This window comes from Ursus americanus, chromosome 2, assembly GCF_024610735.1.
Source record: "Ursus americanus isolate L20-20 chromosome 2, mUrsAme1.1.p, whole genome shotgun sequence".
NCBI lineage: Eukaryota > Metazoa > Chordata > Mammalia > Carnivora > Ursidae > Ursus > Ursus americanus.
Genome location: NC_142128.1, coordinates 3379857 through 3407735, shown reverse-complemented (window position 1 = coordinate 3407735; position 27879 = coordinate 3379857). Strand labels below are relative to the sequence as shown.

General features: G+C 58.1%; 1 protein-coding gene across 2 annotated transcripts in view; it reads right to left on the bottom strand.

Moving 5' to 3' along the window:
- SDK1 (sidekick cell adhesion molecule 1) overlaps window positions 1-27879 on the bottom strand; it is an 875077-nt gene that overhangs the window by 37449 nt on the left and 809749 nt on the right. Inside the window, exons 33-37 of one of the 2 annotated variants that reach the window (XM_045813352.2) lie at window positions 27684-27819; window positions 26192-26251; window positions 24094-24195; window positions 3526-3641; window positions 1384-1570 (exon numbers count right to left, since the gene is read on the bottom strand). In XM_045813352.2, coding sequence (XP_045669308.2) covers window positions 1384-1570; window positions 3526-3641; window positions 24094-24195; window positions 26192-26251; window positions 27684-27819 — 601 coding nt within the window. The remainder of the gene's footprint in view (window positions 1-1383; window positions 1571-3525; window positions 3642-24093; window positions 24196-26191; window positions 26252-27683; window positions 27820-27879) is intronic. The other variant, XM_087866987.1, reaches the window with a different exon arrangement.

Genomic DNA, 27879 nt, shown 5'->3' with positions numbered 1-27879 from the left:
AGAAAACTGGACCCTCCCGAGAAGAGCAGAGAAAACGATGGGGTTTAAACACAAAGGAGCCTGAGAGACGCAGTGACAAAGGCATAAAGATGACTAATAGATTGAGGTGCAGAGTAAAATGCGATGGCTTCATTTCCCAGCAACTAGGGCCGCTGGACGACTCGCCCACCTCTCCTCCCTCGCCTGCGGAGGGGTGGCCCTCATGGGCTTCACCCTGGGGCTGGGGAGAGGGGGGCCCAGTGTGTCACCCTGGGTGGGAGAAGCTGCCTACGGGCGTGGAGGGCCAGGCGTGTGGTCAGGGAGTGGAGCCTGCTTGCCGCCCCCCTGCCTGGGCTCTGTGGTGGGGGTGTTGGTGCCCAGGATGACCCCCAGAATCAGCACCACCCACCCTCCTGGCTGCACTCTCTCCAGTCACCCCGTGACCTGCCAGGTCCCCGGTGCCCTGGGGAGGAACAGGTGACCCAGCTGGGATTCCAGAAATGGCCCTTCCCCAGCTGCTGGACAAGGCCCCCAGGAAGCAGCCCTTGGTCAGTCATCTTGTGGGAAGGACACGTGATGCTTGGGAGTCCCCGTCCCCAGGAGATGAAGCACCCTGGCGGGGAAGTTCACTGGCTGAACCCACCGACTGCCTGGGAGCCCTGACAGGGACAGGTCTCCCTGGCTTTCCTGGCCTTACACTTAACGGGTCCCACGCACGATGTGCCTCTCAGCCCCAGGACCAGCCCTAAGCTGCATTCCCTTGGAATTCCTGACCACTTCCTAAGTTCTCTAGGCTGCTGGGAAGCTGAGAGCCACGGGAGAATAAGCCACGTGCTGGAAACACTGTGTGTGGGGGGGTGGGGCGGCAGGCAGGGTGACCTCTGGCCACGCAGTGCTATTGGACCTGGCTGGTGGCGGGAGTCTGAGAGGTCGTGCCGTGAGCTGTTCCGGGTGGTCTGTGGCCCGGAAACCTGGGGAATGCCCAATACTGTGGCCTGGGCTCCATGCACAGGTGCTCATCCCCCAGGGGTGTGGACACGCCACTTCCCTGAGGAAGTGGAAGGAGGCCTGGGTGCAGATGCAGAGCCCGCCTGCCCTCTGCGATCCTGGAGGGTCTGGGGGAAAACATGCACTGCTTGCAGCCACCTCGGGTAGCGGGCACTGGCACACAGCAGGCCGAGGCCAGGCCCTGGGGGAAGGAAATGACTCGAACCCAGGCCTGCCTCTCCAGAAGCTCCCGGCACATGGCAGTGTGTGTCACAGGTCAGGCAGAGCAGAGAGCTGTGCAGACAGAGAGTGGGGCCTGCTCGTTCAGCTGGGCTCAGGGGTGGCTGCAGGGGCAGCAGGCCTGTGGCCGGCAGGGGGTTGCAAAGCCCGTGGGAAGGAAACACGCTGCTCTCCTACCGGCCTGATGGGTGCGCCCCTGCCTGGGCGCGCTCTGAGGCCCGTCTCCCGCAGCGTTGAAGGCCGAGATGCTGACCAGGTATTGGGTGTGGCTGGTCAGGTTCTTCAGCTTCACCACCGTCTCCGGCAGGAACAGGACCTTCATCTTCTCTGTTTCGTTCTGGCTGCCTGCCTCCCAGTAGTAAACCTGTGGGAAAGAGCCAGAGGTTGGAGGCAGGCCACAGGGACAGTCTCTGTTTCGGAGCGCGTGGGGCAGGAGGCCACCCAGTGCAGGGTGTGGCAGGACTGTGGGCCTGAGCACGAAGCCCCTGGGTCGGCCACACTGTGTTTGGGAAGGCGGAGAGCCGGCGGGAGGAGGGTCTGAGCTGGGGGGAGGGGGTCCTCACTGCTAATACAGTTTGGGAAGCCAATAATTTGCATTTCTGAGTTGTTCTTCTGCAATTTGAGCTTTGTCTAACTGAACACGGAAAGTGGCATTTCCGCCAGCTCCCCGGGAATGCCTTTTCCCTCCCAGAGCTTGGTGCTTTTATTTATGGCCTCTGGCCCATCCCTCAGTCGTCTGGACAGAAGGAGACGGACCCTATCCACCCCTGCGCCAGCCTGTGCAGAGAACCCGAGCTCTACCCTGTGCTCCCACAGCAGGCTGACCCGTGAGCCTTCAGTCTGCCTGGCACCAAAACTCACCCAGGGAAGAACCACGTCAGGCTCAGCACTGTGGGAAGGCTGCGTGTTTCTCCTGGGTTGATTTCCCCTTACCCAGCTTGTATGTGCTTGCGGGCGGACTTGATGCCCAAGTACAACGGCTGGAGGAGGTTTCCAGGATCACTTCCCTGGACAGCTGGCCGAGGACCGCCGCCCTGTGCCAGTGCCAGCCGGGCTGCCGAAGACAACACCCATCCATGGATCCAGCTTGGCCCCGTGGCCCAAAACCCAGCCAGGCCGTTAGAGCTGCTGGCCCATAGGGCGGCCGGCCGCGGAGAGCCAGGGACCACATCCTGCGTCCCACGTGGGCTCGCACGTTGGGCACTTGCTGACTCACGCTGGCAAGACCAGGTCCAGCGTCTGCTCTCCCAACTGCGCACGTCCGATCCTGCGCTTGAACAGGCCTTACTAACTCGAAATCAATACCCAAGTTCAATGTCTTTATCATTAAGGAAATTAGAAAACATATTTTGGACATACATAAATAGCATCTTGCCTCCAAGCTCACAGGACTTCCCATTACCTCATTAATCACTGTAACAGCCCTGCCGTGGAGGAAGGCATTTATTTTCATAAAACACTGACAAAAATCATTTTTAAATGGACATTTAATTGGCCCAATAGTCATCAGGGCAGGCTGGCCCGCAGAAGCTGCTGACTGACTGACCTGGGCGGGCAGAGGAGAGGCATTCAGGAGAAGGATGGAAGGGGGACTTTGCTGGGGACGGCCTGGGGCTGCTTTCTTTGGGGCGGTTTAGCTGGTTCTTCAGAGCCCTCTGCACGGATGCGGCCTTACAGACGGGTGTGGGGGGCTTCCTGCTCCCCAGCTGAGCCTGCTCTGGGTAATCACTCACTGGCCCGCTGTCTTTGTTTGACCCATCTCCAGAACGGTTAGCTAATGTGAAATCGTAAGGTTTTAGTGTGGTAGTTCTCAAAGTGGGCCTTCTAGGAACCACACCCCCAGGGAACTTGTGAGAAATGCAAATTCTTGGGCCTCCTGACCCGGACCTCACGAGATATCCGATAGAAACCCAAGGGGAGAGCTGGGCTGGAGGACCTGCTCCCTTTAGCCGGCTCTGTTTTATTGTCAGCAGACATTCTGAAGGCTCCCAGAGCACGTGAAGGGGCAGGAAGGGTCCCGGCCGGGCCTAGGAGGGAGGGGCTGCTGGGCACAAGCCAGCTTCGCAGTGCATCAGGGCCCCACCCCCAGCCCGAGAGGCAAGGTCAGGTTGAGCCTGCCCCAGCTGCTCAGTGTTGCCCGTGGCTCTCCGGACTGACGGTCGGCTGTGTGTCTGCCGGCAGGACACGGAGAGCCGAGGGTGGCAGTCTGGAGTGTAGCCAGGGTTCCAGCAAAGCCCTCGGGAACTCGGGACTGAGGCCGCTTATCCTGGCCTACAAGTGACCTGGAAGGAAGAGCCAAACCATGCGAGAGAGCATTGCCTTGTAGCCCTGGATGTTCCCGTTCTGGCTCTCCGGTGGCGGCGGATCCCACGTGACCTCCAGCTGGCTGGCCGTGAGCGGGGTCACCTGGATGTTCTGTGGAGCCATGGCCGGGGCTGGGGAGAGAGCAGCACAGGACAGAAGCTGAGGCGTCTGTTGACACGTGCAGGGCCCCTGACTCCAGGGGGGCTCTCTGAGAGCCTGCCCTGGCCATCCGGCTTTTATGCCAGGGAGCACTGCAAACCCTTCCCAGAATCACGTTTAGAGATGCAGGCTGGAGAATTACAGAGAAAACAGATTCTATTGAGACACAGTAGGCAGAGTGTTCAAAAACAAAGGTATGATCTGGTCGTCTGTGAGTCTCGGGAGTGGGACGTGAGGTGGTGCTGGCAGGCTGGTCTAAGGGCTGCAGTGACGCCAGGGTGTGAGGAGTACAGGAGGATCTGAGGTCTTAGCACCAACCGGGACTCGGCAGGGGATGTCTGGGGGCGTATCGCTGCGTGAGCAGCAGGTCCTGCGGGACGTGTAGGGGGTGTCACCCTGTTCACAGTGGAGGGAGGCACTGTGCTTTGGATGCAACGTGGAGAAAATAAGGCATCCGTGTGCCCATCCCAGGAGTCTCACGCTGTGGAGCCCTGTTCCCTGGGGCTGCCCCCCTCAACGGGGTCAGGAGCAGAGACCGCACCACTCCCCATGCCCCTGCCCGGAGGCCCCATACGGCTCCAACTCTGAGCACCTGATTCTCCCGCCCTGAGGGCCACACCGTGCCAGGAGAGGTGGGGAGGACACCGCGGCCGTCAGCTCAGCAGACGGCTGTTGGGAAGCTGGGATAGCGCAGAGAGCACGCGTGCACGCGCAGAACACGTCTCCTCTGCGTCTGCCAGCTCCGCGCCGTCTCTGAGTTCGTCCCCGGGCACTTGTGCCTGATGGGCCGCTCTCTGCCTCCCAGAGCTACTCCCTTCCCCTGCTTGTGCGCGTGCCTCAACGGGTCTGTGCTGGGCTGGACCCCGGAGCCCCGGAGCCCTGGGAGCTGCCTGAGGGCCTCGGCCTGTGGGCCCAGGAGCGTCTCCAGACCAGGTACGGAGACGACACAAAAGCCACTGTCCGAGGGCGACGGCCCCGCACACACTCTCGGGAGAGAACGACCTTCGAGAGTCACCCCTTCCCCTCTCTCCCCCAGTGTAGAATAAAATAGTAATTAACACCCACTCAGCCTGACACCGACTATTTATTTTGTTCTAACTGTGTGGCTCCCGAACGGTCGCGGCCCACCCTGCCGTTAATGGAAATGTTAATAACCCACACCAGGTTGTTGTGACAGATGCTCGGCCTCATTATCAGAAATTCTTATTTACCGCTCCATTAAACAACAGAATCACACAAAAAAACAATTCAATCAAAACTAACTGGAGGAATTTTAACAGCCACATTAATAATCCAAAACATAAATAAAGTTAATGTCTTTTGCATGTTTGCCATCGGCAACTCTATCGCAAAATTACTGTTGTACAATTAAAACGTGAAAGGCAAAATTGAGCACGGCCATTATCCTGGTAGTCGGTTAGAACCGTCTGCGCGAGGTGCCCCACCCCCACCCCAGGGTTTCCTTTCCAAACCCCGGGCCTGCGACTGTTCTCTGGACGCGGAGGTCCACAGAAACTGGGGCTCCCAGGGGCTCGAGGCGGCTCCTGGAATTCCAGGGCCACGTGCCTCTCTGCTGGGGTCGTCGGGTGCTGGACAAAACCCGGGGGTCCCGTGAGGGGCAGCTAAGCCCCGTGCACCGCCGTCCACAAGCTGAGCTGCTCTGATGTGCCCACCAGCTGGCCTGCAGCACAGAGCTTTTGTGCCGTAAAAATGCTGCGGGGAACAAGGACTTTTTTGATGATGACACAAGCAGGGAAGAGAGAAATGAGTGTAAACACAGAGCAGAGCATGTCGGTTTGGAGACGTATTTTCTTGGCTCCTGCAAGCGTCGGGGTCTCCACGCCGGCAGGACGACCCGGCTTAGGGAGGCACTGCTGTTTGCAGCCCCAAAGGCCGTGCTTGTTGGTCACTGCGCGTGTGTGTTGGGGGCACAGATGGACCGTCTGATGAGCCCTTGTGTGCGTGTTCTCCCTGCTTCGCGCCCGTGCTGCATGGTAAACACAGATGTCAGACCGGGATGCTTTCTTCACATGCATGAAATCAGCTGTAAAGAGCATTTTCGCACAGCAGGCTCTGGCACGTGCTGAGAGCCAGGCTGCCCGCACGCAGCCCCGAGAGGTGGCTTGCAAGGGTGACGTCTCACATCAGGGCTGACGATGCCGCCGAGGCAGTAACAGAGGAACTTGGGGGTCTTGAGAGGCACCCTGCACCTGAAGATTTCTGGAATCTTCTGGGATTCTGGCTGATTGTGTACGGAGGCCCTGCACGCAAGCCCCACAGAGCAGGAAGGGCGCACTTTGTCCACCTCACGCGACCCCCCAGGCGGACGCGCTGCCCCCCGACGTGGCCAGCCAGCAGCAGTTGGGTCAACAAGCGGACACCGGAACAACACGGTTGTGCCTGGTTCAGTCATAATTTGCTGGAGAGTGGAGAGCGCTGGCTCACGGCCGCCTAACTCCATGCCTGCCGGAGCCCGAGCGGATGTGGTCACTCCTCAGTCCTGAGCTGCAGACCCTCCCTCGTCAGCATTTAAGAGCTTCTGCTACAAGGTGAGGTCGCTGGACAGGAACTGTGTGCTCACACCACGGAAAGAAAAAGACAACAGGTCTGGAAAGATATTGGGTAGATGAAGGCATGCTTGAGAGTCTCAGGGAAGGTTTTCTGTGCTGCAGGAATTAACCCTGCAGACACACTCACTCATTCGAACTACCCACTGCCTCTGTGGGAGGGTCATCCGTCCAGCCTGTGGAAGTCTCCCTCCTGAGGGGGGCCCAACACGTCTCCCCCTCTGGCCCCAGTGTGGTCGATGACAGGGGAATAGTAGCAACACGTGGGCAGCAGTGACCCAGGCCACCTCCTGGCAGAAGCTTCCAGAGGTTCCCCGGCCTGCTACCTCCTCTTGCCCCACTACCACCTGACTGGCAGCTCCCACGGTGGGGGCTGATCCCTCAATCTGTGGCTGGGGAGTAAGCCGCTGGGACTTGGTGGCTGGTTGTCACCACAGCATAATGTGCTGACATTTTCCTGAATATCGACCAGGCCCTAGGCTTGGCGCTGAGGGGTGGGTGGATATAAAGATGCAGTGACACGTGTAACAAGAGAGCAAAGTTACGGTAATCACGATACAGGATGTAATGTGAGGACAGGTTCAAAGGGCCATGAGAAGACATTTCTGGCTGGGGGACATGGGGTCTTTTCTGGAAAACAGAGCATCCTTCAATAACGGGGAGGATTCAATAGGTGACAATGGGCCACGGAAGCAAGGGCCATGTAGGAGGTGGGAACGGGAAGGGCAGTGGGGTAGGGCATCTGCTGGGGTCACACCGGACAGATGATTATCCAGGTCCAGTGCCACCTGGGGCCGGGCTGGGCATCTGCCAGTGCTAAACCATGCTAGGCCATGCTAGGCCATGTCAGAACATGCTAGATCATGGTAGGCCATGCTAGGCCATATCGGGCCATGCTAGATCATGCTAGGCCATGTCAGACCATGCTATATCATGTTAGATCGTGCTCGGTCATCTCAGACCACATTAGATCACAGTAGGCCATAGGCCATGCTAGATCACATTAGGTCATGCTAGACCATGCTAGGCCATGCTAACCATGTTAGACCATGCTAGATTATGCTAGATCATGGTAGGCCATGCTAGGCCATGTCAGGCCATGCTAGATCATGCTAGGACATGTCAGACCATGCTAGATCACGGTAGGCCATGCTAGATCACATTAGGTCATGCTAGACCATGCTAGATCCTGCTAGGCCATGCTAGATCCTGCTAGATCATGCTAGGTTATGCTAGATCATGCTAGGCCATGCTAGATCATGCTAGGCCATGCTAGGCCATGCTAGGTTATGCTAGATCATGCTAGGCCATGCTAGGTTATGCTAGATCATGCTAGGCCATGCTAGATCATGCTAGGCCATGCTAGGCCATGCTAGGTTATGCTAGATCATGCTAGGCCATGCTAGATCATGCTAGGCCATGCTAGGCCATGCTAGGTTATGCTAGATCATGCTAGGCCATGCTAGGCCATGCTAGGCTATGCTAGGTTTCTTTCACTTCCTGTAACCCAGTGACTCATTATTTGGGTAGAGCAATTTTTTAACTGATACCTTAATGATCATTGTTAACATTTTAATATAACAAGACAGGTATTTGCTTATATAATAAAAAAATTACATGTTCATCAGTTTACTTTAATTACATCACTGTTTTTCTGGCCAAACACTCTTTCTGATTTCCTGTCAAAGTAAACAGGAAATAGAACTCTCTAACGTAGTTTACCTTCTCAGCAAACTTTGCCAATCCAACTTTTGTTCCTCTAAGCTGGTACCTGGAGACAGACTCCGGCTCTGGTAATTATCTAACCTCTGGGGTCTTCGTGATACATAAAGGAGGCTTAAATGGATCATAGTTCTTCAACTCAGTGGGGGACAAGTCAAGACCGGAGACAGAACAATGACTCAGCACAGGAATGTGGGAAAGGAGCAGAGTCTCAAAGGTGAGTGGAGCCCGGAAACACAAGGCTTCGTTCACTTCTGGGCAGGGGCGCAGTACCCAGAAGGAAGACAGGAGAATCACTCTTGTCACCCAACATCAAATCCAACGCCTGGGGCCCCGCAGGAGGCCAGGCAGCTGCCAGGGCCGCCCTGAGAAACTCCCGGTCTGTAAACGAGTGTTCAGTTCGATAGCACACAGTAATGTTTAAAAAAGCCTACAACAGAATTCAAAGTGAGAAGACCGTGTTTTATAAATCTGTAATGAACACAAAAGATATGGATCACCCTTTTCTCAAGCGAAAGCCCCTTCTCTCCAGAAATCTACAGGGCCTTTTGAAGAGTGCTGTTCTCATCTAGTTTGCCGGCTGCTGGAACCATAGTGACCCATCAGTGGGGTGTGACCACAGAGCTGAGGGCAGTGTGGGGGTGCTTGTGCAAGCCTTTTGTTGGGGCTCACCTCCCCCTCATAACTCCAGGAGGTGGGCACTCATCACTGCCTTTCCTGCAGGGGAAGACTGGGGCGGAGAGGGAAGGGCTTGGCTCCAGGTCTCGACTCACACAGCACTGGACTCCAGGCAGCCCGGCGCCCAGCACAACGCGCAGGGGAGGGCAGGGGATTCAAGGCCACATTCCCAGGTTCCTGGAGTGGCTGCCTCAGCCCAGCCCCAGCTCACACAGCCTGGTGCCCTTCCCTTGAGCTCAAATGCCTGTCTCTCCTCCAATCACCTCACTGCTGAGCCAAACCCAAAACAACTCTAAGGAAGCTGTTATTAACAAGAAAAATCAGGGAATGGGTCCCAAAAGCCATCTTCAAAAACAATCAATGTCATGGACTCCAGGCTACAGAGGCTGCAGGTGGAAGGTCATGGGAAAAGCCCTGGATGGTGAGTTTTAGGATCTGGGCTCAGCCTGTGGGACTTGGGACACAGCTCAAACTCTCTGAGTCTCAGTTTCTTTTGTAAAATAGGAGAAAATACCAGACGTCACAGGTTTCAGAGATGAAATGAAGTAAGTTTTGAGAGGACACAGCTTGGTGGCCAGCAAGGAGGAGGCATTTTGTAAGGTGGCCCGAACACAGTGTCTTGCTCCATGCTCTTCCCCTGCACTGTCCAGTTACTTGCCCAGCGGGTGTGGATGGTGCCCTGGTCCTGCTTGGGCTGTGTCCCTGGAGGGACTGTCAGTAGTCATGTCACCACGTGCTGATGTATTTAAATGTCTGTCTCTCCTTGCGGGTCCTTCGCGAGCCAGGAGCAGTACAGGTGTGTCCTGGGGGTTCTGCCTCCCATAGCCTTGAACACCAGCATCCTGGACGGTGGAGACGTGCCATGGTCTCACCTCCTGGTACTCACACCCTCCCTTGTGTAATCCCCTCCTGCGAGCACTTGCTTCTGACCAGCAGAACATGGCAGATGTGGTAGGTGGTGGCGCTATGATTAGCTTCCAGGAGACTGTGCTTCTCCATGGCTAGTGCCCATCCTGCTGGCCTGTACTGCCTTCTCATGCACTGAGGAAGCCAGCAGCCATGCAGGGAGATGCCCCCTGGAGAGGCTCGCCATGGCAAGGAGCTCAGGGAGATTTCTGTCCAATAGCCCATGAGAGAGAGGCCTGCCAACCACCATACGAGTGAGCTTAGAAATGGATCCTTCCCCAGTCCAGCCTTCAGATGAGACAGATGCCCTGGATGCCACCCTGGGTGAGACCCAAACTTGAGGACGCAGCTAAGTTGTGCCTGAACACCTGGTGTCCACACACTGCGATGCAGCACATGTGCGTTGATTCAAGCTGTGTAGGGAACACTTGTTATGCAGCAATCGATAACCAATATATCTGACAAGCATGACCTCCTCTAGGAAAGGTACTCAGCCAAAGCCCAGTCTCTACACATTCCAGGCTCCGATGGAATAGCTTGAATTTGGTGTAGCCCCTGTGCTGAATGTGGGATTTCACGGTGTTCAAGTGATAACCCGCTGTTATGGTCAACACATGTTCATAAGCAGCCCAGATGCAGCTCTGGGCTTGGCACCGTGAGCATGCAGAGGAAGGCGGCTCCGGCCTTCAGACTGGTAGATGTGTCGCAGGAATTGCAGATGTCTGGAGCAGTGTGGGGTTTGAGAGGTTCTGCCATGGGTGCTCCCGAGCAAGGACGAGGAGGAGATCGGGAGGGCTCTGACAGAGCGAGCTTGCCCATGTGGGGAGCAGGAGAGGAGCCCCAGGCCCGGGACTAATGGCAGCGAAGCTTCCTCAGCATGGGATGTGGGCTGACCTGCTATCACATGGCAGCTGCAGTCCTAAGATGCTTGTTTTACAAACTGTGCCTTAAAAACAATTGTTTCAACAGGAAGGGAGGTTGAGGCCAGAGTTTCAAACTTGTAAGAGTGAATGCAGTTCTCTCACAGATATGTCAACGATAAAGGTGAGTGCTGAAGAAACCCAGCATCTGCTCCCCTCCAGTGAGGCTCCCTGCTTTCCACCGTCACTGATGCCAGCACCAGCAGCGCAGCTCTGTCCCTGCTCACCCACCCCGCGGGCAGGAGACGCAGTGGTGAAAGCTGCTCAAACCAGCTATGTGGCCTGCACCTGTTGTGGGGTTTTTCTCCTCGCCTGCAGAGTGAGCTTCCCCCCAGAGCAAGACCCAGGCCCACAGGCCATGACCGGATCGTGACCGCTGACGGTCTGAGTAGCACAAACCACAGTCCCTGATTAATCAACTGCAGTGTGTGCACTTTGTACTCGCAAAACTCAAGCTAGACGGGGGATACTTGTTCTCACTTCACACCACAGAAAACTGCACCTGAAGGGGCTTAAGCTGTTTGTCCTAGAACAGGCCGGATTGGACCTGGGGTCTGCGTACCTGGAAGGCTCTACTGATTGTCAAGGACAGGCATTGAGGAGCTTTTTGTGAAGGGCTGGGCAGCATTTTAGGTCTTGAGGGATGCAAGGTCTCTGTTGCAGTGACTCAACTCTGCCTTCATATGGCAAAAGCAGCCACAGACAGAATGTAAATGAATGGGCGTCTCAATAAAACTTTATTTACAAAAACAGGCACTGGCTGGATTTGGCCCGTGGGCCTGGTTTGCGGACCCTGCTCTGGGTCAGTAAAGCAAGGATGTAGAGCAGGGCTTGGGGGGGTGGGTGTGTTCCTTGGCTGCTTAGCTGCTTTGAAAGTATAATGAGTGTGGGAACATCCCTGGCCGCCAGCCTTGTGAGCTTGTCCCCATGATGCAACCCCGAAACTGCCCGCTGCAACACGAACAGCCACCAGGGCCTGGCCACACAGGACCCCTGTGGAGGTCGAGGCAGAGGTGAGTGTGCACGTGCTTGGGCAGGCAATGGGGGGGCCTAGGAAGTCTGGAGAGGCAGGTGACATGGGGCAGGCATCCCCAGGGAGAGTGAGGCTGGCCCAGACTGGCCTAAGCCACGGTTTTCTCAACTTTTGAAACCTTGTGTCCTTCTGTTTGGATTCTGATTCCAGAGGGCCTTATTCCCTAAGAAAAACTGCTGCCTTGGAAGAGGTGGCCACACTGGTGTGTCCTGCTACCCCTGACCAGCTGAACATTCCTGGAGAACCTTCTGGAAGTTTTGATGCTTCCTCACCTGTAAAATGAAGGTAAACTCTGAGCCCCGCACCTGCTGGGATGTGGCAAGTCTGGGATGGGGAGGGTGTCTCCCTCCAATTCCTACTCTCTCCCACGTCCCAGTGCCAGGACCCACTGCGCCAGACCCCTGGGTGAAAGGAACATGGTTTAAGAAATCGATGCACAAGTGAGGCTGGGGAATTAGGTCCCCAGCAGGGAAAAGCCACAGCAAGCCTCCACCTTGGACAAGCTGGGCTGGGCATGCTGTCCCTCACCCCTGCTGCTCTGATCACAGGGAGCAGGGAGGGGGGTGGCTGCAGGCCCCACATGGACCCTCCCCACCGCCACCCGTGGGGCTGTCACCGGCATTCCTGCCTTGTAAGAAGAAAAGTGAAACAGCATTCTGACGAGGAGCAAGGCTGGGACTCGAGCCCAGAGCGTCCTGTTCCACGTCTCAAACAAGCTGGGGAGGTGAGAGCCCACGATCCCTGTGTCAGCTGGTGTTTGAACACCTACAAGCCACAGGTGTACTTGGAGATGACTGGGCTGAAGCTAGGGAGTGCACCGGCCGTGAGGCCCAGCTGCAGGACTGTGGTGAGGACTCAGGCAGCAGATGACACCGAATGAGGGTGGTGATCGCGACAAAGGAGAAAGTGACCGTGCATCTGATGTTGGGGACCGCGAGTCAACAAATGGTGACCAGCCAATGGTTGTGGGCATCAAGGGCTGGGAGGTGTCAAGGCTGCCCCCCAAGGGTCTGCCTGGGATTTGGGGATGGACAGAGGAATTGACCCCGGGGCACACAGAGGAGGAGACTCGGGAACCGGGTGGCTCCTGAAGGAATGAGGGTACCATCCCGGGAGAGCGGACGGACAGAAGGGAGTGAACGGAGCCAGAGAGAGGGCAGAGGCGGAGCCTGGGAGCCAGGGGGGTTGTGCCACAGAGACGGGGCCTGGAGTCGGCCAGAGTCAAAGGCCAGGTCAGGAGCAGGGCTGGGAAGCCGCTGCTGGACTTGGTAACAAGGAGCTCAGGGGCTCGGCAGTTCCAAGGGCAAACACGTGAAGCTGGTGGTCGAGAATGGAGGACGGAATGGAAGACGGAGGGTCGGCAGTCCCACGGGGGTCTGAGCGCTGACCTATATTGAATTACACGAAGAAATCGTTATCAATTTTTCCAGGTGAGGTAATGACTTCATAGTTTGCATATATATGTACGTATGTATTTAAAGAGCTCTTTTAAGCACACGTGCTGGACGTGTTTTTTAATGAAATGATGCGATGTTTATAAGAAAGGCTGTGACGTCTGAGAAGAGCTTCAGAATCACGGGGTGGAGGGACGCAGGTGGAAGGACGGAGGAAGCATGACCGGCGGTGGGCGCTGGGGTGGAGCTGGGTGGTGAATGCACGGGTGGACCGGGGCTCGTGAAGCTAGCCTGTCGGCTTCTGCCCACTCTCCTGGCTTCCCCGGTCAGCGGTGAGACGACACATGAAAGGAGGAAGGTTCTTAAATTCAGGAAGAGCTTGGCTGGGAAGGAGAGGCACAGGCGAGGCCGGGCTGTGGGGAGAGACTCCGGGGTCAGAGCACTTTCAAATCCGCGACCTCGTCTATGGTGCCAGCAGCCCAGTGGGTGGGCCTGAACACCCCGTCCCCATGTGGCCGGTCTGCTTACTCACGCACGTGGGGACGATGCCTCCCTCCTCCCCGGGAATGGCCAGGTGTCCACGCACCCAGCACGCATGCCAGTCCATGCAGGGCTCTCTAAGGCGCGAAGGCCCCGTAGCCAGTGCAGCTTGACCCTGGACAGCCTCACCCGCTTAGAGGTCCCAGGAGAGGCCTCTCTCTCCACCCAGAGGGTGTGCTGCTCAAGGGCAGGACTCGGTCTTCCCCCTTCGGGGGCCTGTCTAGCTGCCGAGGGCGGGTGCTCAGCGAAGAGGTCTCCACCCATCGCCAGTACGGTACTCAGAGGGACGTCCTGAGAATCTGCCGAGAACTTGGACTCTGGATGGCGTGATATTTGGGATCCTTTCCAAATAAAGCATTAGGCATTCAAATATTCTCCATAACCTTCCTACATTGATGGAAATTAGGTTATTAGAAATGTCATTTAGCTATCAACATTTCATCTGCTGGGGAAGGCAGTAATCCAGGCTGAGCAGGAGCAGGAGAGGGACGCCCAGAGTTGGGGGACCAGCTGATGCTCACGGTGGCCAGAGATGCTGCTTGGTGGGAAGGGCCCCAGGGCCCGTCTCAGAGGCAGATTCATATTTCTCCCTATGGACAATGGGGATCCACTGAGGGGTTGAAACAGAAAAGTGAGGGGATGAGATTAGGTTGGGGGAGGATCACCCTCGCAGGGGTATGGAGGGTGGGGTGGCCGTGGTGATTCTAGAAGTTTCCACGGATCCCTGCTGAGGGGCTTCGGCTCACACCTGTGGATGTGGTCTGTGCCCCTCACAGCACCCCAGCACTGGCCAGGCTGTGGGAGCCGCCCTCCTTTCCTCTCCCCTCTCCCGGGGCCGTGTCTGGCCGCACTGCTGGCTTAGTCCCGGGGGCACTCCTGCCTCAGCCCTCCCCTCACCTGCTTAGCACCCCGTTCCCCATGTGCTTGCAGGGGCTTTAGAATCAGCACAGCTGCCTGACACCACTGCCTCATTCCCCACACAGCCTCAGAACAGGGGGTCCTGGAGTAAGGCATGCTGAAGACAGCCTGGAGGAGGCAGCAAAGGCCAGGGCCATCCCCTGCAACTCTCCCTGGCTTAGGAAGGGGACGGGCAAGCTCCCCACTCCCTTAGCCACATCTGCCCGGGCTGCTGGGGTTGGGCCGAGAGACGCTGGAGGATACCCCTCTGTGGGGACTCTCTAGTTTGAACTTGAAGGTGATGGCTTGTTGGGAGTTTGTGCATCAAGGGAGCAAACCACATGATGTGGCCCCCGAGGGTGAGGAGCCCCAGGGGCCCCCGGCCACCTCCAGACTGGGTGATGGCCTCTGAGCATTCATGATCGCCTGCCTGTAAGCCGGCGTCTCCGCCTACACACTGCAGGGCCCACCACACGACAGGTGGGATCTGCCACTGAAGCTGCCCGTGGTTTTCATCCTGTCTCAACCCTGTGTCCCTAATTACCTGGAGATCACAGTGCTGGGGAGATGCCGCAGGCAAGGTGCCCTCGACTGCTGGCCGTGCATCCGGCTCAGACCAGCAGAGCTCTGAAGCCTTCTCTTGTTCCCTGAGGCTGGAGCCCAGCTCTATGTGTCGCTAGGGGGAGCTAACACAGCGAGAAGTGGTGCCATTCCTCCCTCCTTGCAGCCGGCGGCCCCAATTAAAAACTCAGTGACTTGCAAGAAAGGTAGAGCCCGCAGTTCCCAGTTTCTTGTTCTTTAAAAAAGAGCCAAACAATCGTTCCAAGACGTGCTGTGGTCTCGTGAAGTAACACTCAGGCCCATCGTGACCCACATGGCCCCTAAAACAACCGACGACGACAGTACGTGACCATCCATCTTCCCTTTTTGGCAAAAGTTGTCGTGTGATACAGAAAAGGTCAGGCTGCTGACCTGACCTCTCGTGTGCACTTCCCACAGGGCATAGGAGAAAGTGCCAAATCCCTCTTTTGGAGGGAGAACCAGTCGAGTCCTTTCTTTCTCTGGGGAGATAGTTGCCACATCTTGACAAGCAGGTGGGCCTCGGGCTCCAGCCGGTGTGCATAGAGCGAGGACAAGCCGTCGGGGGTCAGGGCTCGCGGTGATGATGCTGTGGGGACCGAGTCTAGCAGGTGACCCGCAGGGCAGAGCCGAGTGCAGCTCCAGCAAGGGAGGTGCAGGGGGCAGGCGAAGGGGGTCTGGAGAGGAAGGGCGAGCGGGATGACCGCGTGGTGCACTTTTCTGTCCCTTCAGAACATAACACACAATCCATCAAACCTCTGGCAGAATTTGCCAAAATGATTGTAAATTACCTAAAAACGGCTGAGAATTTTTGGAAAACAAAGAATAGGGCGAGTGCCGTTAAGGACGGGTGATAACGTAGCACGAGGGAGGGGTTGGCGGCACCAAGGGAGCACGAGTTCGCGAGCACCTGAGCCCGCTGGAGAGCATCGGGAAGAGAGGTCGGTCAGACATGGAACTGGGGCAGCATCTCTGAAAACCAGCCGCTGAGCAGCTCACGTTGGCCCAGCACTGGCACAAATTCCAATGCACTCAAGAGTTTTGGGGAACAATGGACCTGTGAAAATCCGGAAGACAATCTGGGTACCTCCCGGGCTCCTGGACGGGAAGCAGAGATGCCGCAGAGCGAGAGGTCTGGCCACGCAATTTTAGCCCAGGAAACTCAACGACAGACCACAGACAGGGAAACCACGGGCCACAAGTGGGGTCGGACGTGACGTCCCTGATACACACAGAGCTCTCACAAATCACCCCCATGACACTGAGACTCCGTGAGAAACTTCGCTGTGTACAGTCGCGGGCATTTAAGGGCAGAGCGGGGATTAAACGCCGGCAGACAGAACGGCAGTGAGATATATCTTCACCTAACAGATGAGGCAAGATCCAAACATGGAAACAGAGAGGCCACAAGGCCCACGTCCTGGTCCCCAGGACACAGCATGTCAGTGAGTTTGAGTTTCTCCAAGCAAAAAACACTCATGTCCTTTGAGCCAGGGATTCTGCTTCTAGCATTTTCTCCCAAAGAGAGAATCAGAGAGGTTGTAAAGGATTTGCAATAGTGTTCACGAGGCTTTATGTATGACGGCAAGGCCCTACACGCAGCGTCCACGCGTGTCTCCCGCCCAGGTGACACAGGAGGTAATCCCAGGTGGTTTGCAAAGGTTCCCGGCCACCTGGACCCAACCCTGTATCTGGTACCACCTGCCTCATCCAGGGAAGCATCCCTGGCCTTGGCCCCCCATTCCTTATGTAGCCGTGAGCCCCACTTGCCTGCTCCCCTAAACCACTCCTACGGGGAAATTCTGGAGCCCCTGCTGCTTCCAGCCCCCGGATGAAGCTCCAGGTGCAACCTCAGACCTGACTTCGATACACCACTGCCAGACCCCGATCCAAGGGGCAAGATCTGGAGAAGCCTTTGGAGGCCGGGAGGGGACATTTGCTTTCTCCGCCGAAGGGCTGTGCCCTGCACTCCCTGCAGGGGTCATCCCATGGGCCAGCGGGTCAGAGGACTGGCACACTCAGAGCGTCTGGGGACTCGGGGGGCGTGGTGGAGTCTCCTAACCTCTCCCCGAGTGGGAGCGGCTGTGGGCTGCACCGAGTCTCCACGAACAGGCGGGCACACAGCGGTTACACTCAGGCACATTCCCGGGAAGGTGCTGGAGACACTCATGGAGGAAAGGAGACATAGCAGCCAGACTGGGAGAACAGGTGGCCTTGTGCGGCTGGCAGGAGCCATGCTGCAGCATCAGGACAGAGGGGCTGCATGGGCCCGGCCGCCCTGACCCCATGGGGCTAGGAGCTGGGGGTAAAGTCCCAGCCTGGCTTTGCCTGTGCTTACCTTCTGCAGGACTGCAGGGATGGGGAGGCTGTGGCCAGCCTGGGAAAGCCACTGCTGGGCTTTTCATAGTCAAAGCAGTGGAAGAGGGAGAGCAAGAGGAGCCTCAAAGGTGTGGTTGAAAACCCCAACTGTGCCCCCTGTGAGCTGCTGCTGATGGCCCAGCTCAGAGCAGCCCCCACCCCCAGGCACCATCCAGGCACCACCTCTTTCCATTGCTTGACCCCCAGCAGCGGGAGGACCTTGGAGTATGCTGTGCTTGGGCCCAGGGGTCATCCTATTTCGTAGAACAGAAAACAGAGGCCAGAGGAGTAACCACCCCAGGACTGGCCTCGGCCTGCTGCCCCACACAGGCTGCCCTGCTCTCCTCTCTCAGCCAGGCTGGGCAGCTCCTGAAAGCCAGACTGGCTGCTCTAAGCTCCGCAGGTTTCTGACTTTGCTTTTGGGACCCTGGCGGAGAAACACCTGCCCAAGGCCAGTGCCAGCATGGTCAGGCCAGGAGGTGTGCCCTGGGCCCAGTGGCTGGACCCCTCTTGGAGCTCTGTCGGCCATACGCAAAAAGGATTGAGGGCTTCCCCTGCAGGACTGCTGTGAGGCCTGACCTTGCGAGCCCGCCTGCCCAGAAGCCTCCGTGGATTGACTACTTCTCTGCGTGCCAATCTCTGTGATGGCAGCTTTTCATGGCAGAGAGTCAAAGGGTGAGACCGACCTTGTGTTTCCTCCCCTGGAGCAGAACCGCTGCCCTGCGAGGCCCCTGCACACGTGCCCCTCCCTCCATGGCAGCTTGCCTTTCTCCAGGTGCCCACGGCTCTCCTCCTACCTGATGGCACACCTGGGCCACAGCATCACACTGACTCTGTGGGCTATGCAGCGTGCCCCCTCATCCTGGAGCCAGACCACAGGCTCCGGGCCCCTGGCCAGGCTCTGAACATCAGGTGTGTCTGGGCTGGCAGCTCAGGTCCAGGCTGAGCACTTGGCTGCCTCGGTCACTTCCCGGGCCAAGACTGCTCCTGGCCACCATCACCCCGTCTGGCCAAGCTTTCTTGGGGTTTATACTGGCTTTCCTCTCCTCTGCCGTGACCTTTCGGCTCTGTAGATGGACCCGTCGGAGTTGGGAGATGGAGCGCATTCTGCCTTTAAAACTGGGCCGAGGCTCAGAGGGGAAGTGGAGCCAGAGGCGGTGGGGGACTGCTCACCCTGCCCCACCCCTGGAGTGCAGGCGGACCGACAGCTGTCCGTGTGTCCCTGGGCCTGGCGCCAGGCCAAGGACCTCTCATTCTTCAGTCTCACTAAATCTTCACTGTGACCAATGACAGAGGCACCTGGGCCTGCTGCCTCAGGAAATCAAACCCCAATTCACAGGGACTCTAGCAACACCCCTGCCTCCCACTTAAGACCACTCAGCAAGAGCCCACCCGCTCCAGGGACCTCGGCCCTCGGCCCGTGTGGTGGCTGTGGGCAGCAGGGGGGAGCAGAGTGGAGTCTGGGGGCTGCTGGGTCCTGGGGGGTAGCTGGGATGGCGCTGAGGGGGTGAGGGGTCCCTGCTCCCTAAGAACAGGGGCTTCCATCCCCCTTCCCTGGCAGCAGGGTTTGTGTGTATGTGTGTGTGTGGGGGTCTCTGCTCCATAACTCCCACCGTCAGAGCAGGGAACAGGTGCTCTGCCCCCACTGGTCCCCACAAAGCATTCAGGGTGAGATCAATTTTTGATCAGAGCAGAACAAGAGTCAGAACAGAAAGCCTTGGGCTTGGTTTGGGGCCAGTCAGGTCTGCTGTGCTGAGTTTCGTCAGAAGCCTTCAGGGTTGCCGAGCTCCTGGGGTCCCCAGATGCCTGTCCTTAAATGTGGAGGGGTGATGGGGCAAACGGGAGCTGGGGCTGAAGGCTTCCTCTGGGCACTTCCCGTGTGTCCCCACCCTCCGGGGTGCTTCCTGCTGTCATTTGTCTCTGGTGTCCATGCCTCTGAGCAGGGCTGCCTGGCTTCCCTCCTTCCTGTCTAATCCGCTCTTGTCCTTCCCCACCTCCCTCCTTCCCCACAGAGTTCCAGGTAATCCACGGACTCCTGAGGATGGTGGGATGAATTGGATGGGGCTTTCTGCTCCGTGGAGCACAGAGCACAGACAGACCACAGATGGCGAGTGCAGAAAGCTGTGTGTGCAACATGTTCCGGAACAGAGGAGGGAACCCCGGCTCTGCCTGGAGACAGGGAGGAGATAGCTCTCCCCCAAGGCTCTGGCCTGAAGCTGGGCTGAAGGAATCCTGTGGGTCTTCCCGGGATGGGGGGGCAAGAGCGGGGATTCTAGGCAACACAGCAGGTGTCTGTTCCAGGGGAGAGCGGCCTGGGAGGCCTGGGAACACAGGTAGGGGCCCATGTGCCCGGCCCTTGTCCCAGGGCAGGAGAGCAGCCTTCACCGGAAAGTGGGGGCCCATCCTTGAGTAGCACATGTCTCAAAGGCCGGGGTGTGGGCTCCTTACAGCCCTGTAGCATCCAGAACCCCAAGAACACAGAGATGGGCCTAGAGATTTCACTGGGGACAAGTGGAACAGCAGCCATGCCAAGGCACCCCACACTCGGTCTCTCATCCCTCTCTGAAGCAGCTCTGGCCATTGGCAGCCTCTGCCCTCAGTGCCATGCAGACTGCTGCAGGAAGCACCTATTACCCTGGGCATCCTCCCTCCATCTGGCCCATGGGGCCCAGGTAGACATGACACCATCACCTGGCTTTGGGGACCTCAGGCCACCGGCTACCGCATTTGGTCTACTGATTGATGTGTCCCTAAATGCCGGCTTGGAAGAGCCAGTGGGTTTCCTCTGCAGACACTGTTGAAGGGAAGCTGCCTTCCTGCTGCCTGGAGCTGCAGGGCCACCGTGACAAGGAGTCTGCCCAAGATAGGAGCAAACTGACAGGAGAGTGGAACCATGAGGGGACATCAAACCAGCCTGTTAGGGTGCTGGATCCAGCCATGCCTGAAGCTGTCACTAGGATCTTCGACATCTCTGTGACATGAGTTAATACGTGATTCTTTCAGGTTAAGCCTGCTTGGGCTGGGCTTTTATCTCCTGCAAACTGGAGTCCATACTGATGTATTATTTTTACCAGTTTGCAATGTCTGGGCTCAGAAATCAATTTCAATGAGAAATTTCCTAAAAATTACCTTGTCTCCATGAGGCGAAACAGTGTTGAATACTGTATGTTTGGGCTAGACCCAGAGACCTACTTGAAACACCTTGCTTTATAGATGAGACCAAGTAAGTCAAGTAACTCACTCAGGGTCTCAATCATTCATTCACAAATACTGACCCACCCTGTGTGGCCATATTCTGCAATATTCATCCTGCGGGCCAGACAGATGAGATAGGGGCAGAGTGGGCATGAGGACCGGAGTGTCCTTAGTCCTAGCTCACAGCACACCCCTTTGCACCATGATGCCTCAAGGCTGGGGCCCAGAGTGGTTAAGTGACTTGCCCATGATCACACAGCCAGTAACTGGCACAGCCGCCTACAAATGGTGGACTTTCCTTCAACCCCAGAGCAGCTAACATGCACACCGAGAAGCCTGCTGCTCTGTCTTCTCCACCCAGATACCAAACACTCCCTGGTTTTATCCCTGGGCCGTGGCCCTGCTCCTCCCTGAGTCCTGCACCTCGAGGCCCAGAGTCCTGGTCAGTGCCCATTGGCATCCCACATGGGCAGGCAGGTCTCGCCCTTTCTCCCCCGGGGGTGCACGACCTCTCCTGGTGTCCACCAGGCCACTCTGCCTCTGTGTTCCGTGTCCTCGACTGGTCTCTTTGGAAGGCTGTAACCCACGTCATGGCGGAAGGAGCGAACATACAACTTCCTTCCCTCCCTCCCTCCCTGTACCCATCCGAGGTTGTGCGGGGGGAGCAGAGCTGCAGGGTTGCGTGCATGTGGTTCTTCCTGTGTGGTTCTTACGAGAATCCCCTTGCACAGAGCCTGGTCCTTAGCACTTAGAAGGCTTCTCTGGTCCCTGCCCCCGCCACCTGCCCACCCGACCCATGGGCCAGCATTCCACCTGCCTGCCCCCCCAGAGCACGCTCCTGCACCCTGGCTAGCTGCCCCTCCCCTGCCCAGGCGCTGTAGGAGTGTCGGGAAGGACACTCGATGGAGAAACATGCCCACTGCACACGTGTGCCTGTGGCAGCAAGGGTACTGGGTCACAGCAGTCACGGGGCAGATGCCACTGTCCCATGTCACCTTGCTGCAGGATGAGGCATCTCTGATTAGCCCTGTCCCCCCACCTGCTCTGAGACATGAAGTCCGCCTGCCTCATCTCACCCCATCTGGGCGCTTCTCAGTGCCCGGGATTCCCGCAGCTGCTCCCCTGCCTCGTCCTCATGGGAGTCTGGGGACCTCTATTTGCAGGACAGCAAAGGCATTCAAGACCCCTCTGGTCCTAAGCTCAGGGTGGGGAGCACTTTGAGATGAGTGGTCATGGTCCCATGAGGAGGAAGACAGGACAGTCCCATCTGATAACAAAGGTGTCCACGCAGTGCCCGAGAGTCTGGGCACAGAAGGAGAAAGCTGGACCCGTAACTGGGGCGGGGGTCAGAGAGAGCTTTCTGGAGGAGAAGCCCCTGGAGTTGGGTCCTGGGCAGGAGGGGGAGGAATCAGGGCTAAGAGGCTGAGCAGTGCTCCACGTGCTCTCAGGAGGCTTTAAGAGCACTTCTTAGCATCTCCTGCAAGTGCCCTTAGCAACACAGCTGGCCCGACAGAGCGCGTGTGGGGGGGTCAGATGGCCCTGGAGCCAGGCTCGATGGAGGAGGGCTCCCCTTTCCCTTCTGGGGGTTATGGGGTCCAGGAGGCTGACACCCAAGATGTGAGGAGAGAGCATGGGAAGAGGGTGGGTGCTGGGAGGAGACGGGCCAGGAGGACGGGTACCCTAGGGAAGAGCTGGAGCGGGACCCCTCCCAGAGAGCGGAGGGAGAAGAGGGGCCCTGGGGAGCAGGAGGAGCCCGCACCCGCCTCAGGGCCCAGTGGCCTGCTGCAGCCTCTTTGGCTCCCCCTGCCTACTCAGGCGCGGTGTCAGCTCAGCCCTGCTGAAAAACACCCGTGCACCACTGTTAACGGCAGCTCTTGCCATAGAACACGGACGGCGGGGACAAGCCAAGTGTCCATCAACGGACAGAGAGAGATGAAATGTGGTGTGTGCACACAGTGGAAGATTCCCCAGCCGTGAGAAAGAACGAGGTGCTGACGTATGCTATGAACCTGGAAAACGCATGCAGTGAAAGAGGCCAGGTCAAGAGCAAGATACTGGGAGACGCTCAGCATAGGCAGATTCCCAGAGACAGACAGTAACCTCTGGGCTGCCGGGCCGGGAGAGCAGGATGCGGGACGGAGGGAGAGTTGGATGGAGAGGGGGCTTGTCTCTGGAGAGAGGGCGTTCTGCCCACGCAGGGGTGACGGCCGTGCCACAGCGTAAGTGCGCTCCATGCCCCACTGTCCGCTTCAGGGTGGCGGGGACAGCAGACTTCACGCTGCATGCATTCTGTCCCCAAGCATGCCAGCCCGCCAACGCGGTGCAGAGCACAGAGCCGGGCTCCAGACCCATGGCGACCTGGCTGGCTGACACGGCTCCCTGTGCCTGCCTGCCTCCCTCCCTGGCTCCAGTCCTTTCCTCTGAGTGTCTACCCTGGCCCCTGGGGCTCAGGCTCTGCCTCCAGTGCCCCGAGCCCCGAGTGCAGGCCGCCAACCAGCAGTTCAGGTGCTGCGGATTCCAGCTGGCTGGCCGTGCACTCCCCTCCACCCAACCCCCGGGGTGACCAACGTGGGCCCAGGTGCAAGAGAGGACTGGACCCCCCTCTTTCCAGACGGCACAGGCCACGTTCCCTCCCTGTCGGTGCTCCTGCTCGGCCTGGGGAGGGGGGCTCCTCTGAGGCGAGGTGCATCTGCCTGGAACACCAGCCGCCCAGCCCCCACCCTGCTGGCCTGACTAACCCCTGGGGACAGATGTACAGAGACGCCAACACAACCTCACTCCAGGCATCGCATTTCACTCATCCTCACTTGGTGCAAATGTTGCTTGACCGCTCCAGAAAAATCTTGCTAAGTTAGGCCCCGAGTGCTGTCGTTTGGTTTATAACAGTAACCTCTCCAAATTTCAAAAGGTCGCCTGACATGATTCTGCGGGCTGGCCCAGCAGCCGAACTGCCTTCTCCTACAAGCCTGTTCTTCTACAAGCTGTGTTCTCGGAGGGAATTCCCGTCATTCCCGGCCTGAAGGACGGCCCTCTACCTGCCCCAGCTGACCCGAGCAGGAACCCCAGCAGAGGAGGGGGAGAGCCGGCAGGGCCCTCGGGTCAGACGGGAGCCCAATCTGCTCTCAACACGACATGACATCTGTGAGCCTACACACAATGGACAGCCCTGCAAACAAACTCAGGGCCCATGTCTTATCTAAAAGGGGTACAAACAATGATCCATGTGATTTTCCCAGACCTGAGAAAGGGCAATTACCAGGTCAGGCTGATGGGGTGCTGGGCCGTTGCTGGGACCCCACCAGGAACCGTGGGCGACCGAACACAAACTTCCCCGCAGAGGCCGAGGTCCACACGCGCCTGGATTCCCATGGAGGCAACAGCCTCTCCCGGGAGCATGTCCTGGTACGCACGAGGCCGCCTCCGGGTGTGAAATAAACCCTCGGGTCTGAAAGCAAGACTGGACGGGTTTCTCTGGCTGCCGGGTCAGCCCAGCCCTCGGCAGACCTGTCTTTCCCAGTGGAGACCTGGAAGCTCCCGGTGGTGCAGCGGCCCCATACTTCTCAACGCAGGCGCGCTGCTCGGCCCGGAGAGTGCCAGGCCAGGCCTCCCGGAGGGCAGGGGCGCCCGGAGCTTACCAGCCTCGCCGACGAACACCTCCACGGGCGCGCTGGCCGGGCTCTCGCCGATGATGTTGTAGGCTGTCAGGATGACCTCGTAGCGCCGGTATTTCTTCAGACCTACAGGTGGAAGGAGACAGGGGTCAGCTGGCCCGGGACCAACTCCCTGCCTTGGAAGCACACCAAGGGGCCACAGGGCAGGCCGCGCGCATCCCCAGAGGACGAGCAGCAGCCTCTTCCTCCTTCCCTGGCCCTGGATTAACAGCCACCGTGCGTGGCAGCAGACCCGTCTCACTATGTGCTCAGGGTAAAGGCAGCAGGGGGCCCTCCTCCAGAGGGAAGAGTGAAGGTGGCGGCAGAACGTGATGTGGACTTGCCTTTGCTCCAGAATCTCTCCATAAGAACTGATGGAAAAAGACCCCGGCGTTTGAGGAAGAAATGCACTGGCAACGCAAAGTCCTCTGAGTTGTTAACAACCATGTCCCGGGAAGACAAGGGCGTGTGAAGCCACGTACATAGGGTTTCAGAGGCCGAGCCCAAGTGACAGGGCGAACGTAGCTGACCTGTGAACCAGCACATTCTGGAAGGTTCTCCCACTGGTTCATATTGCTTCATCATCGCTGGGCTTTCCTGAGGCCCTACGTGCGGGTCTGACCCCTGAGTAAATGGTGACTCAGGCCAGGCTTCAGATTTCGCCTCCCGGGGAGCCTATCTGCAGAGGTTCAGTGAACGGGAACAGCAGGTTCCTGCCCCACCAGCTTCACAGATACGTGGAGACCCGCCCTCTCTTGCTCTCAGCCTTGCCAGAGCTGTGCTGCCTTATGGGGCTTGTGCACTCGCCTGGACTGTTAGTCCCCACCCTCCAGGACCCTGAGGCTCCTCAGCGTCAACCGAGACAAGCCAGGGTGGACGTGGACACGGTCGTGGTCAGGGCCCCTCTCCTTCATAACCTGGCGTGCAAAGCCTGGAGCGAGGTCCAGCCAGGGAAGCCTCGTCTCTGGAACCCAGTCCGCACCTAACTCTCTAAGCTGCTCCTCAGCTGGGGAGCGTCGTGGTGGACGAGGTAATGGGTGGAGGAGTGGTGGCTGGGTGGGGACACGCGCGGACAACAGAGGGTGCAGCCATGTTTGGGGGAGCAGTGTGGAGGTGAAAATGGCTCGTGTGAGTCCCCCCACCCCCCACGCCTGGCCACCAGGGCTGGACCAGCTGCCCGGGGGCTGCCTGGGATGCAGTGGGATGGCGCTGGCTGGCGACAGAAGTGCTCGCACACAGTAGGGCCTCGGGAGGGCCAGCCCCTCCTCCTCCCCCTTCCTGTATCCACGTGCCAGTCCTGGGAAGTTCTGTGCATGGAAGGGAGTCACACTGTGGGGCCCCCTTTGCCCTGCATGAAACCCTCTGAGGACCAGGAGCATGAGGGAAAGCAACGTGGTGAAGCGAGAGGCAAGGGACAATGAATGGGCAGCCGATGTGGGGTGAGCGCACACAGTGGGGCGCTACTCAGCCTTGGAGAGGAAGGGCGTCCCAACTGTGCCCCAGCAGGGGTGAAGCTCCAAGGGGAAGAAGCCAGACGCAGCAGGACAAGTGCTGTGTGCGGTCGCCGGAGGACCCAGACTCAGAGACAGAAAGGAGAGGGGGGCGCCAGGCAGGAGAGGGGTGGGCGTTTCGTGAGGACAGAGGCTCAGCCGGGAAGAGGGACGGGGCCATGGAGGCGGGCGGTGATGGTTGCACAGCGTGAATATGCTTAGTGCTCCCAAACAGCACGTTTAGAAACGGTTACGATGGTAAATTTTGTATATATTTTTACCCCAGTTAAATAAAGAGTAAAAGGAAAAGGTGAAAGGGAACCAGACAGGAGATCTGGCTCCGTCTGATTTTCCCAAACTCAAAGACCAGCTGTCAGTCAAACCCCTTCCCAGCCTCTGCTTCTAGAAGTTTCCTTTCCTGTCTCCCCGATGGTTTTGGTGTGTTGAGAAGCGGCGCTGGAGAGGGGGAATTCCAGAAATTAGAGCCATTAATCCAAGCTGCTTTTCACTGGGTCCACTGAGAGGCCAATTGGCGCTGGCCCTGGCCTGCCCTGTGGTCACGGCGCCTCCTGCTGAAGGCCGCGTGCACTTACGTGTTAATTCATATGTCGTTAACGTGGAGCTGCTGTTCACGGTCTTGAAGCTGCTTTGGGCTATTAGGGGTAAGCAAAGCAGAAAGGCAGTTAGCAAGCAGGGAACAGTTACTGCAAATGATGTCTGCAGACACGGAGGGCTGGCACCGCGCTCAGAACCTGCTGCCCGTCCACACTGCCGCCTCCACACTTCCCATTAGCTCCCTGGGGGTCCCTGCACTGCTTCCTGAGACAGCCAGGCCCCCCGCCTGCAACAGGTGGGGCCTGCGCTCACCCTCTGATTAAGTGGATCAGACAAGTATCCGGCATAACAGCGCAAATAACACTCGAGAAACAGGAGATGGGTTTCTCCCGGGGGGCCACTTTTCCAGATACCCTGCGGTAGGCACGGTCGTTGGCCTACCTGTGCTCAGGTGAGAGCCCTGCTCAGAAAAAAGCCCAGGGAGATACTCTCTGGCCACCAGCAAGGGATACCTGTGGGGCGGGGATGGCGGTGTGTGGTCAAGAGCATGGGAGACAAACGGGCCACCTGTTCTGGTCAGCCCCACTACTGGGATAGGCCGGGTTGATCTGCTGCCTGTCTGCTGCCCCATGACCCCAGCAGGCCCAAGGCACAGCCTGCTCTGTGGTGGGAGGTGGAGAGAACAGGGATGCAGTCCCCGAGCCACACATTCTGAAGCCACAAGGATGTCAAGGCGTAGGCAGGATCTTCTGTGACACCGTTTGGGGGATACCCTCTGACCCCCTTCTGAGACAGGAGGATGGGGGAGAGCAGAGGCCTTTCCAGAAGTTCCAGAAGCTGCCTTAACTGCTGTTGGATCTGAATCACAGCCTGAGCTGGGGATACTGGGGAGCATGGCTGAGCAAGTGGACCGGCTCAGGGTGAGGACTGTGCATGCGCCATGAGGCCGGGGGCCCCCCGACTGGACCCCATCAGAGCAGCAGGCTCTGACCGGCCTCTGTCCATCCCCCCCCAGAAGATGTGCTCCTCTGGGGGAGTGACATGCTGTCCCTGGAAGGACTGGCTCGTCTCCTCCCTCCCCGCCACACCCCGCCAGCCTCAGGCAGGTAGGTCCTCCTGGCTGGCCCACCAGAAGGCTCCATCCAGGAGCCCCTCGGCTCTTCCCGTCTCCTGACCACTTAGCCTTGCCAGGCCCTTATAAGTCATACCTTCCCTGTGTTCTCGGTGAAATCCCTTTTCCCTGACAACCTATCTCAAATGGCTCCTCCTCCATGAAGCCTTCCCTGATCTCCACAGCAGGTGCAAGTCCCCAAAGCCCAGGAGCTCTCCACGGGCCACCATTCTCCATGCACTCTGGGGCTACCCCAGACCTGTCCACCTCAGTGGCTGTGCCGCCTTGGAGGCGAGCTGCATCTCCTCTGGCCCTCCAGGGCATTTCCCACCATGCCGTGCACGGAGCCAACGTGCACAAGCGTTCCTCTCCTGGGTGCGCGGTGCGGCACCTATGCTGGGACAGGGAAAGCGTCTCACCTGCGAGCTCAGCCCGTAAAGCCGAAGGGGTTTTGAGTGTCTTGGACACGGTGGCTGAGGATGTCTCTGACTCCAGCTCCCGGTAGTAGATCCGGTATCCCTGAAGAAGGCCGTTCAGGCTCTCGTCTCTTGGAGGCTGCAAATACATCACAGTAAGCCGGCCGGCGGGGCTGGCTGACCTCCGCTTCAGGCTGAA